The sequence below is a fragment of the Acinonyx jubatus genome, chromosome B2 (genome assembly GCF_027475565.1).
Source record: "Acinonyx jubatus isolate Ajub_Pintada_27869175 chromosome B2, VMU_Ajub_asm_v1.0, whole genome shotgun sequence".
Lineage (NCBI taxonomy): Eukaryota > Metazoa > Chordata > Mammalia > Carnivora > Felidae > Acinonyx > Acinonyx jubatus.
The window spans coordinates 145,907,910-145,920,042 of NC_069385.1; the positions used below are offsets into that span (position 1 = coordinate 145,907,910).

At 49.7% G+C, this 12,133-nt stretch overlaps 3 protein-coding genes across 3 annotated transcripts; 2 read left to right on the top strand and 1 right to left on the bottom strand.

The window, feature by feature from the left end:
• The first annotated feature begins 253 nt into the window (after positions 1-253).
• On the top strand, positions 254-718 carry LOC128315731 (histone H2B type 1-C/E/F/G/I). Its single transcript, XM_053223253.1, has one exon. The coding sequence runs from the start codon at positions 292-294 to the stop codon at positions 670-672; it is 381 nt and encodes a 126-aa protein (XP_053079228.1). The 5' UTR covers positions 254-291; the 3' UTR covers positions 673-718.
• Positions 719-7,140: 6,422 nt separating this feature from the next.
• On the bottom strand, positions 7,141-7,615 carry LOC106988075 (histone H4). Its single transcript, XM_053223259.1, has one exon. It carries the CDS (start codon positions 7,567-7,569, stop codon positions 7,258-7,260), a length of 312 nt encoding a protein of 103 aa, XP_053079234.1. The 5' UTR covers positions 7,570-7,615; the 3' UTR covers positions 7,141-7,257.
• Positions 7,616-11,098: 3,483 nt separating this feature from the next.
• On the top strand, positions 11,099-11,828 carry LOC128315720 (histone H1.4-like). Its single transcript, XM_053223238.1, has one exon. The coding sequence runs from the start codon at positions 11,122-11,124 to the stop codon at positions 11,776-11,778; it is 657 nt and encodes a 218-aa protein (XP_053079213.1). The 5' UTR covers positions 11,099-11,121; the 3' UTR covers positions 11,779-11,828.
• The last annotated feature ends 305 nt before the right edge of the window (positions 11,829-12,133 follow it).

The window sequence follows — 12,133 nt, forward strand, 5'->3', positions numbered from 1 at the left end:
AGCTTCTATTTTCTAAAATTAATCACCAAAGTAATCTGGATGTTCATAAAGTAGTCTGAACTTGTTACCAAATAGGTTAAGAAGGCTGCCTGAATGGGGGAAAACTACTCTCAGGAATACGTCCAATGGGACCGCAGAGCTGGAGCCAATCATGTGCAGGCAGGTCACACGACGAGTCAGCGAATCACAGGCCGCGAAACGCATTCCTCATTTGCATACCGCTGACTACAAATAGGCGGGAGCCTGGGGCGGACTCCATTTTCTCTTCACTCAGAAGAAAGCGGAGTTGAGATGCCTGAGCCCGCGAAGTCCGCTCCCGCCCCGAAGAAGGGCTCCAAGAAGGCGGTGACCAAGGCGCAGAAGAAGGACGGCAAGAAGCGCAAGCGCAGCCGCAAGGAGAGCTACTCGGTGTACGTGTACAAGGTGCTGAAGCAGGTGCACCCCGACACCGGCATCTCGTCCAAGGCCATGGGCATCATGAACTCGTTCGTCAACGACATCTTCGAGCGCATCGCGGGCGAGGCGTCGCGCCTGGCGCATTACAACAAGCGCTCGACCATCACGTCCCGGGAGATCCAGACGGCCGTGCGCCTGCTGCTGCCCGGGGAGCTGGCCAAGCACGCCGTGTCCGAGGGCACCAAGGCCGTCACCAAGTACACCAGCTCCAAGTGAGTGCTGGGAGACACGATCCAACCCAAAGGCTCTTTTCAGAGCCACAGATTTTCACCACCGGAGCTGTGCGCTGACACGCGCTGGGGTCTTTTTGGGCATTCAGGTTACTGGGAACACACGGTACACCGTGACATGTTGTCGGCTTTGGGTGGGAGATTTCGTCGTGGCCTGTAAAGACGTCCTCACCGGCGAAAACCCCGCGGGCAGAACAGCTAGCGCTCCCTCCCTGGGCCGTTGCAGCTCCAGATCGCCTTCCTGAAAAGACGCACAGGCGCGGTGGCTACTGGCGCCGCGTCTCGAAGCAGACCCTGGTGTCCACTTTACGGCAACTATCACCCTACGGGTGTAAGCAGCCACAGTGACATTTGAAAAGCCCGCCATCTAGAGGCGGGACTTCCTCTCCCGGTGCCGCGGGGACCACAGCCCAGGCTCTTTGTGTGGGTCGGGCCCTCCCTCGCACTGCCCTTCCCCCACCCGTTTGCTCAAGGCTCCCCGGGTCCTGCTTAGGCGTGTACCACGGGCCTTTAAAATGTGTGCCTTCACCGGCTGCCGCCCTCCAGTGAGGACACGACGGTTCTTACCAGTTTTTGATCGTGCTTTACCTCTTTCTTAAGTTGCCCTCAAAAGGCTCTCGTCATTACATTTGATGTTTACACTGTAATGTGACAATACATTCCTCTCCCACTCCCATCCGTGACTCCCAGGTGACCGCCAAAAACAATTCTGGATATTCAAGCGCCAGAGTCTCCTTACTAGTGCAGCCCCAGAATATGAAGTTGGCACAGCAGCCCCCAGTCCCTCCTCTGTCACTTGCGAGTTTACCCCTAAACCATCCACCTGTTCTGTCTCCAGCTCTGGTCCCCAGCTCAGCTGAGCAAATGGGCGATCCGGGAGAACACGGGGACCCAGGGGAGGTCAGAGGGTGGAGAGCAGGAAACGTGGACTCAGGATATGCGTTTTACTGACCTGATGCTGGACACCAGGACCCAGAGGGCTAAGGGTTGTGATCACGTGATGCCAAAGAGCCTAAACCCAGAAAATTAAAAGCAGAATCTGTCTCCCCTCAATCAGCAGACATTGTGACCTGAGGCTTCTTTCTGGGGAGTTAGCTGAGAAAGGTTGGGCTGGCGGCACCTTACTAATGAATGGAAATAAAACTGTACTCAAGAATCGCTACGCTACCTCTATCCTCCAGAAATTTCTAGCCAGCCTTCCCAGCCAGTCTATCTGATCTCTATTCTCTCGCAGAGACAAAATAAACACACCAAAAAAGAAAAGGAAAAAAAGAAAAGAGAAAACAAAACAAAACAAGTAATTGTTTTCATTGCCAAGTTACAACTGCATTTCAACTTTTTATGATCACCTTGATTTCAGTTTGAGGTAATACTAAAACTCCGCTGTCCGTAGTGAGTCTCCTTTTCATTCCAAGGGAGTGGTTTTGTGAGAAAGCATACGTGACCATGTATTATTCTTTTCCGTGTCTTTCAATGATCCCCGTGCTGGCTGCACAATATCAGACATCAAGGCCTGTAACCGGCCACTCACCGAACGCTCAAAGCAAACCTCAGTGGATGCTTTTCCTCCCGTTTTTTAGTTCTCTGCTTCTCCCCACCCCTTTTCTTGCTTTTTCACACTTTTTGGAATGCCCCCTGACCTCTCCAGCCTCCAGGCCTTTGCAACTGTTCTCTTCCGGAAATGTCCCTGATTCCACTTTTCTCCCCAACACACAGTTTTGTAATCAACAACTCTCCCTTCAGCTAGCTCAAAACGTTGAGGAAGCTTCTGAACTGCCCTGTTAAAGGCTCTCACAGCTGTCAAGAACTGGCCCTATTCTCAGCCCCAAATTCTTCATTACTGACTGGCTGGGACCCTCAGGACTAGTGTGGTTGAATCAGGGCCTGCTCCCTGAGACCAGGCAGAAACGTACCCTTCCCTGGAGCACAGGCAAGGAGGCAGGGGGGCACCTGAACAAACCCAAGGCTGGATTAGGAGGAGGGGAAGTGGCACTGACTGCCTCATACAGACGCCTCCTAGGCAGAAACAAGGAACATCCATTTGTCGCATTGGCATTCAAGTGCCAAGCACTGAATTATGCACCCAAGATACAGAGCAGCGCTGCTAACCTTGAGTGTGCTTCAAAGTCACCTGGAGGCTTGTTAGAGGACAGAGTGCTGGCCCCACTCCCAGAGCCTCTGTCGTCTCCTTAGCTCTGAGGGATATCTGGGAACTTGGCTTTCGAGCAAGTTCCCACAGATATAAATGCTGCTTCTAGCTGCTCTGCTCTGAGCACATCTGATACATGGAGAACAAGCTGACCAAAGCCCCTTCCTGCGTGGAGGTTTCCGGTGGTAAAGATGAGGTTATGCTAGATGAGGACAGAAAAATCAGAAAGCAGTTGAAGGGATTTCCTTCCGCATTTTGTCAAATGGTGATCGATTTCCTCTGTGTGGGGCGTTAAGCGACAGCAGTAGGCATGACAGACGAGAGACTGCTCTGTGGGGCTGAGATCCTAGCGGGAGAGGAGAGAGAATCAACACACTGATTCCTCAAGTCGATCATTCCAACTAGGAGTTCTCACTGTTATGAAACTATGGGAAATAAACCAGGTGCCGTGATACTGACCAGGTGAGGGAACCGAGGAACCAGGGGATACGACTCGACTCGCAGGCCAAGAGACTGTTGCTACAACAAAGCTCTAAGGCAGGGAGGAGTCTCTGCTCAAAAATACAAGTTCTGTGTGCTGGGAGAGAAGTAAACAAATATGAGGTATTCGGGGAAGACACTGAGGGTTAAAGGGGGGCCTGAACATGTTGGACCTTAAGCGCCAGGAAGGCACCCAGACTTTTATTGTGTCGTGAGAATCTATTAGAATTTTAAAGCACTCAGGCTGCTGTGTGGGAAATGGGATTTATGGGATTAAAGGTAGAAAGAAGCAAAGACAGAATGGAAGAAAGAAAGCAAGAGGTAGACATGGGAGGAGAAACTCTAAAGAGTTCATTTATGAACTGAGTTTCATGGGTGAGGAAACGTTGCTGACATTTACTGAGTACTTTCCATGTGTTTAAGAAACTCTACCAGAGGCGCCTGGGTGGCTCAGTCAGTTAACGGTCGGACTTTCGATTTCAGCTCAATTCATGATCCAGGGGTTCATGAGTTTGAGTCCTGCATTGGGCTCTGAGCTGACAGCATGGAGCCTGCTTGGGATTCTCTCTCTCCCTCCCTCTCTCTGCACTCCTCCCTCTCTCTAAATAAATAAAAATTAGAAAAAAACAAAAAACCTGTGCTAAACTTAGTTTTTTAACATCTCAACATCCACATTATCTAGACATAACAATTCTCTCCTTCTAATCGACTGGGGACGAGCAAGGTGTGGGGCTGGGGTTGGAACCAGAATGTGTGCCCCCAGCCTGTATGCTTATCCACCGCTTGCAGTGCTGCTGAAATTCTTGCATAATTACCAAGAATTCTAGGAGAGGATGAGGTTTCAGAGACCGGGACATGGCAGTATTTAAATCCCCTAAAGCATTCCACGGAAGGTAGCAAGTGAGTAGTTGTACATGTGAATCTGGGAACCAGAGCAAAGTGGGGACCGAACATAGAAATTGTGACAAGAGTTTGGAAATAGAAATGTTATTGTTGTTGGCATGCAACGGAATTGGAATTTTCCCATGGGTAAAGAAGAAAGGAAAGAAAAGAAGATGGCCAAAGATTCTAAATGGTGAGGACAAAAACCAGGAGATTAGAGTCACAGAAGTCAGGAAAATAGTGTTTCAGGAAGGAGGACGTGTGTGACCAGCCTGGTGTGATGTCTACTGAAATGACAACATGGGAGACCTTTGCATGCGGTAAATGGAACCCACTGGGAATTCGAGTTACAGGGAATAACAGGCAACCCAGACATTGACAGCATTGGGACTCAGGAATGTGGCCTCACCCTTGGGACATAAGAGTCTCCACTGTGTTGTCAACCTTTCTCTAGGGCCATGATGTCTGATTGGAGCCGGCACCTGCCCAGCTAGATCTGTCAAATCTACTTTTCCTAGAAGCTGCGAACAGCGACAGAAGTGAAAGGCCTGAGGACCCAGCCATTTCTTCATTGATCAGGGAAATTCCCTTTCAAGAGTCTCTTAGTTTTTTTGCTTAATATTAGTGTGTATATTGGGGTGGGGGGTTGTTTTTAAAATTATCTGGAATTGAGTTTTTATGGTTGTATCCACAAAACATTCGTTAATACACTTGCAACTTCTTAAGAATGTACGTAAACTCGTATTTGTGGAACCCACACACACACTGTGACCATATTATTTATCCGGGGTTTTCGCACTCAAGCCTGAAAAAAAAAATACGAAGCTTCCCCTGCATTATAGATGACAGACGTGATCTGTCGAGATTTGCCACAGAACATAAAGATACCAAGTGCAAATTGAAAACTTGAAGAGTATGTGTCACAGTTTAAATGTCACCTTCTTTTTCTCTGGGCATCTCTCATTTCATGAGAAATAACAATAATAGTAATAGCAATCATAATAAAAGACAAAACGGAGCAGATACCATGCATGAGGCACTGGACAAAATACTCACCAGAGGCTTAATTTTATTCACCCCAAACCTATAAGGTAGACACTGCTGCTATCTCCCCATCATAAGGGAGGAAACAGACACAGAGAGGGTAAGTGAGCTCACCAAAGACGACACAAACACAGAGTCAGGTGTCCAGTTTCTTTTTTTATTTCTTAAGGGATAATGGGAACTTGTAAACTTAACATATGAATTGCTCAAGGACATAGACGACCGCATTCTTACGCCTTGTTAATATATTTTTCAAGACTGGCTATGGAAGTTCAAAGGGCCTTAACTAAGAAGATTCATGGACTTCTTCCTGAACCGGGCTGCAAATCCATGCCTCATTGTTTTCATTTACTCCCAAATCGTGTGTGATTCAGTCAGTTTGGACTTCAGGCCTCTGAAAATCATAATTTCTCAGATGGGGCTAGCTTGCATTTCCAAACTCACTTCTCAAGAATAGATACGCCTACAGCCCGTAGTGAATAAACTGGGATATTATCGTTCAATATACACTCTCTGTATTATGTCTGCCCTTTCCTCTCTTCAGTTCTGCATCTCTAGATCCCAGATCCTGAAGTCCTAAACTCTAGGTTGTTGACAAGAATGCAGGGAGCCCTGGGGTTTCCCTGAATGAGCCTCGGAGGGGACTTGAGCCCCCTAACAGATTCTCAAAGGAGTCTGTGGTCCACTTATTGTGAAGATCAACTCTACCAAAGGAAGACAGTACTTTCAAATCCCACATTACAATGGCTAAGATGTTTGCGCAGTCCACGCATTTCTAACACATAATAAGCCCTTATTATTATTATTATTATTATTATTCCATTTCGTGTTTTGTCCAGAATGGAACACAGTGGCACACATACCAAGGAAACGGCCCCACTTGGAATCAGCTTCCCTTAAAACCATGTTCAGGTCCAGAGAGGACTGTCCACACTGCTACAGAAATTGAGAAACCCAAACCGTATTTGGTTTGAAATGTTAAGTGGCTGTAACAGTCTCCACAATACATTAGCTTAAAGACAGTTCTTCATGTCACACGGGACAGATCCTTGTGATTAATCCACCTCTTCCTGATCAATCCAGGACACTTTTTCCTTCAAGTCATTGTTTTACCATTCCCTAAGGACCTGATGTTTCTCCTAGATCAAACAAGGTCAACTCCTTCTTACCAGATAAGAGGGAAGAAAGTTTTAAAGCCCAAACCTGGGAGTGACTTCTGACTCATTTTGGGCCCCTGTGCCACAACCTAACTTCAGCTGCAGAAAAGCCAGGACATGTCGCCTAAAGTGACAGACCCACCTATTCAGCTATGCCTTTGTATTCCAGGGAACACATTTTATTGGAAATAGACCAGTTGACATAGCACAACGGTCCCGCAAGAATCTTCACAAAATCAGACCCATTGTTAACACACGGTGGCAATGTTGACAGTCTGAGACTCAAGGTTTACAGACCCTGAGAACAATGTGTAACCCATCTGCGAGCTGCTAGTTGAGCACGCATTTCCTGACGCAAAGGTGGGATCTGAACCACGAAGGTTTGGGGTCGAAAAGCACATGACCTCACTAGCAGGAATTCAACCATCTGTTAACGCAAATTTAAGCGGACTTGTAAGCAAGCCGAAGACTACTCGGGGTAACGAAGCAGCACGATCAGAAACAAATCTGTAGAACACTAACCGGGAGTACAATAGAAGGCTCTGGTGGGCTCAGAAAAAAACCAGCCACGCAGGACGGGGAATCCCTCTGAAACACGACAGGGAAGTATGTTCAAATCCACAACTTAGCACAGGCTGCTGTTCTGGATCTGCTTTCATTATCGGAGAGCACCAGAAATGCAGTGTTAGTTGTCAAATCAATTTGACTTCAAAACCGCAAAACGCAGCGACTGCTTAACGTGGCTCAACAGCGACTGGGGAACACGAAGTGGACAGCGCTTTTGGAGGACGCGGTAGGTGGCCCTGAAAAGGGCCTTTGGGTGAGAATCGCATGCTTTCGGTGGCGTGAACGAGGACACTTAGCCCCCGAAGCCGTAGAGGGTGCGGCCCTGGCGCTTGAGCGCGTACACCACGTCCATGGCCGTGACCGTCTTGCGCTTGGCGTGCTCCGTGTAGGTGACGGCGTCCCGGATCACGTTCTCTAGGAACACCTTGAGCACCCCGCGGGTCTCCTCGTAGATGAGGCCGGAGATGCGCTTGACGCCGCCGCGCCGGGCCAGCCGCCGGATGGCGGGCTTGGTGATGCCCTGGATGTTGTCGCGCAGCACCTTGCGGTGGCGCTTGGCGCCCCCCTTGCCCAGGCCCTTCCCGCCTTTGCCGCGACCAGACATCGTCACCACACCACCGCAACGCTACGGAAGCACCACTCCCGTCGGCCCCAAGCAGCCCTTTTATAGCAAAGTGCCGGACCTGTTTGAAAACCCCGAGAGCAGGGGCGGTAACCACACTCTGGGCCCGCCCATCGCTCGTGTCTCCTTTGCAGCGAGCGGCGCCGACCGGGCGGGGCCCCTGAGCCGGAGTCTGGCCCGGAGGGGCCTCCGGGAACCCTCCCGGCTCCGCGCAGCCTTGCAGCCGGCACTCCGGGCGACGCTTCCGACACCTTCCACACAGAAGCCTCACGCTTGCCCCTCACGTCTCCCAGACCAACCCGGAAATGCTCACCGAATCCCCGCCGTCGTCCCCGAGACGCTTGAGGTCAGCTTTGACGCTAAGCATGTCTTTATTGCCAAGTGTCTTCTGGTCTTCTCGATCGATGGATCGAGGATCTGTGTCCCTCACCAAGCCTCGCTGGATGCAAGTGTCGAGAACCCTGTGCTGCCTGCCGGGAGTCTCCAGTTTATGATCGGACCGTATGGTTCCGTAGGGACAGCTTCTGGCTGCCACTGTCCCTGCATCACAGCCCAGTCCTCCCCCCAGTCGCACACGCGGAGCCAAGCTCTGGAGACAGCCTGCTGCCACGCTCTCCCTAGGACCTGGGCGGTGTCTGCTCGGCTTGTTCTTTGCGAGTAGGTAAGAAAGTCCAAGTTCTAGAGCAGTGAAGCTTCGAGGAGATTCTGCATGGAAAGTGTTGGAGGCTGCACGCAAGCACTCACTCGACATTATTATGTGTTGTGAATGCTCTCTGCTCCTCTCCTCAGTAGTCACGCCTCTAAAGTGGGTGCAGCTCCTAAACGAAGAGCGCATCCTGGTTTGCTACAACGTTCTTTTGACAACTCCTTCAAATAATAAACACTTACACAGTTGACCTGCCATTCATCCCTTTGAGACTTTGTGTAGATGTGGCCTCTCCTCCAGGCTCTGTGAGCAGCACCTGCTTCATCGAAGCTTGTTTTCTGACTTCCTGGTGCACGGGGACAAATTCCAGAGCGAGGCTCTTAGCCTCGGCTACAATGGCAGGCTTCAGGACTTCTAGGAACTGGCAGAGAACAACAGTTCCGTCTTTATTTGCGCTATTGACCAACTGAACCCTGGCATTGTCTCCACTGAGGCACACAGGCAGCAAACAGTGTGACCGGCAGGACCTGCAATGTATTCTTCTCACTGGCAGGTGCAGCTGTCAGTATTACCAATATCTTTTAAGCATATCACCCCTTCTACACTGTGGTAATTGTTGGTCACGAAGGCAACGTTGGTACTTTAATGTATTAATTAAAAAACACATATGTGAACACTCCAACAATTTTGGTTGTTGACAATTTGACGTTGGTATTTTAGTGTAACTCTTTTCCTTGGTCAATCCTGGGTATGTTATCTTAAGGACTTAAAAGCACTGTGCTGGGAAGGGGCCCATAAACTGAATCACATATCCAAAGAAGTCCATGACACGAAATGATCACTGAGCCTTCTTTGGGCTCTTCAGAGCCTTGAAAGGCTCTGGGTTTGGAAAATGTGCAGACAGGAGCACTGGGAAATGCTGCGAATGTTGGAATGAAAACCATAGGTTAGTAACAATAATCTGATGAGGTTGTATAAGGGTAACAGGCAACTATCTCCACTTATCAATAGCAAAGAGGTTATAGAGAGAGTGTATCTGGTATACGGAGGTGCAAAGGCAAATAGACAGCAAGCACCCAGAATACAAGTTTGACATTTAGGCAAGAGGACAGACCTGAGGGAGAGACTTCAAAGTTATCCATAGAAAGGTAACTCCTGAACCCATGAAGGTGAATGGAGCAGTACCTTGGAGACTCCCTACATTTAGGTGGCCAAGAGACAGCCCTTCCTTTGTTGGTAATGCACCTCTGTTATTTCCCAGATCATGGTTGTAATTCTGACTTTCTCTTTCTTGTCTGCACTGACTGCTATCACATTGTCATAGCCTTCTTATGGCTCAGCTTCTCTGCACTTCATAATCCTCACTGCTGTCAATGAATATTCTTGAGTTTCAAAATCGAGCATAATGAATCAAGCCACTTTAAGAGGATTAGGAATACATAAACGCTATAAAATGAAATACACAAAATACACATAACAGTGATTTATGCTGAGCTGATCCCTCATGGCATCACACCTATCTGAATCGTGTTAGTACTTAATATTTAACTTAATATTTAACCTTTGGTGCTGCAAGAAGTAATCAGTCACTTCTGGATTTTGAAGGGATACAAAAGGAGGGTGAAACCCTCATCTCTTGGGGTTTGCCCTGGGTATCCTCAACATTTCTTTCTTTCACCATCTTAGTGAACCAGAGACTGATACACGTTTCAAAATAAACATAATAACTTCTTAAAGACAAAGGGAGAATTTGCACAGTGAAAAAAGCCATTAAATCACTCTCCACCACAAATCGATTTCCTATTCAACATCAAGCATATGTTGTAATGTGTTTCCTTCTATAAAAAATGTAGTCGTGAATATAAAACATGCTTTTAAACACTGTTCCTTTCTCAAGGGAAATCTGTGTGTGAATGTCTGCGTGTATGTGTATGCTCTTTGATTCTGTTACTTTCCAAACTTCTCATCCTCAAACATGGCAGATTTCTGACTCAAAGGTTGTAAACATTTTAGTAGCTGATCCCCCCAAATAAAATCAATGTAAACAAAATTTTTTTCAACCAGTTAAGGGGCCCAACCCTCCATTAGGCCTCTTCTGAATCTCCTGTCATCATCTATGGGAAACACGGATCCAACACCCATGACAGGACCACACATTGCTACATTTCCCATTTTCCTCAACAACTCGGGAATGCTTGAAACCCCCAAAGTAACTAACCCCCCAAATTGTCACTAAAAGCAATGATGAAGGCTTTTTGGACAAAGTAGTGACTGTCCTTGTCAGTACAAGCTCTTATTACAACCGTCCTTTACTATCACTCTTGCAGAGAAATGGGGAAAGAGCCTGTGCTATTTCCCTTCATATGAACCAGGTTTTCCGGCTCAGTCTCAGTGAGAACTAAGCAGTTGTTGAACGTTCGAGAAGCCAAGAATGTACAGACTGTTACGAGAGAGCAAGCTAGTGACAGCACAGACGAGAGGACTTCTATTTTAAACGAAACTCGTGAAGTTGTCTCCCTGACCTGTGAATCTCTCAGAGTGGCAGGGGCTTTTGGAAAAGGCTGAAACTGACGTGGTAAAACCTGGAAGAAGAAAACAGGCAGATCTCAAAGCACGAGCTGTCCCGCGTCGCTATACAATAGAGTCGTTGTGATCCCTCCACGGGAAATTTTCATTTTTTTGCTTTCCTCAAGGGTAACAAACACAATTCCGGGACAGAGCTGAGACTAGGTTGCGGTCAAGTGGCAAGGCTGAGCTGGGAACCAATCAGCGCGCCGCGCCGTGCTTGTATATATACACACACACTCCAGGGCCAGGCAGCTCAACTCCGAGACTTTATTATTATTATTGTTTTCTGTACCTTCCGCCAGCCGAGCGCAGAGCGCAGAATGTCCGAGGCCGCGCCCGCCGCGCCCGCCGCGCCGGCCCCCGCCGAGAAGACGCCCGTGAAGAAGAAGGCCCGCAAGTCCGCAGGCGCCGCCAAGCGCAAGGCGTCCGGGCCGCCGGTGTCCGAGCTCATCACCAAGGCCGTGGCCGCCTCCAAGGAGCGCAGCGGCGTGTCCCTGGCCGCGCTCAAGAAGGCGCTGGCGGCCGCCGGCTACGACGTGGAGAAGAACAACAGCCGCATCAAGCTGGGCCTCAAGAGCCTGGTGAGCAAGGGCACCCTGGTGCAGACCAAGGGCACCGGCGCCTCGGGCTCGTTCAAGCTCAACAAGAAGGCGGCGTCCGGGGAGGCCAAGCCCAAAGCCAAGAAGGCGGGCGCGGCCAAGCCCAAGAAGGCTGCCGGGGCGGCCAAGAAAGCCAAGAAGGCCGCGGGGGCCGGCACCCCCAAGAAGAGCGCCAAGAAGACCCCGAAGAAGGCGAAGAAGCCCGCGGCGGCGGCGGCGGCGGCGGCTGCGGGCAAAAAAGTGGCCAAGAGCCCGAAGAAGGTGAAAGCGGCCAAACCCAAGAAGGCGGCTAAGAGCCCCGCCAAGGCCAAGGCCCCGAAGCCCAAGGCGACCAAGCCCAAAGCTGCCAAGCCCAAGAAGGCCTCCAAGAAGAAGTAAGCGTATGGGTTCGTCGAGAACGTCGTAAAGGCTCTTTTCAGAGCCACCCACCGGCCTCGGGAAAGGAGCTGTGGCACCCTGCGGACGCAGGGGGCGTGGCAGGCAGAGAGCACAGCAGCTGGGGGGCGGCCCCTACGCAAGGGACGCGGGTCCCAAGAGCGACGCCTAAGTGCACTGCGGGCGGTGAGAATTATTAGTAGGGGTTGGAAAGTCTGGGGACTATTTTTGGCACTAATTCCCCCTCCCCAACGTCCGATGTTTCGAAGTGGCCCACACTCCACGCGAAGGCAGGAGTAATTGCGGGGGGGAGGGGATAGCTCAACTGCACGCTAACCCAGCCCTGTTTGGGGAACCC

What these genes read in the sequence shown, in the direction of transcription:
- LOC128315731 (XM_053223253.1), top strand. Translation starts at nt 292, where the DNA reads ATGCCTGAGCCCGCGAAGTCCGCTCCCGCCCCGAAGAAGGGCTCCAAG.
- LOC106988075 (XM_053223259.1), bottom strand. Translation starts at nt 7,569, where the DNA reads ATGTCTGGTCGCGGCAAAGGCGGGAAGGGCCTGGGCAAGGGGGGCGCC.
- LOC128315720 (XM_053223238.1), top strand. Translation starts at nt 11,122, where the DNA reads ATGTCCGAGGCCGCGCCCGCCGCGCCCGCCGCGCCGGCCCCCGCCGAG.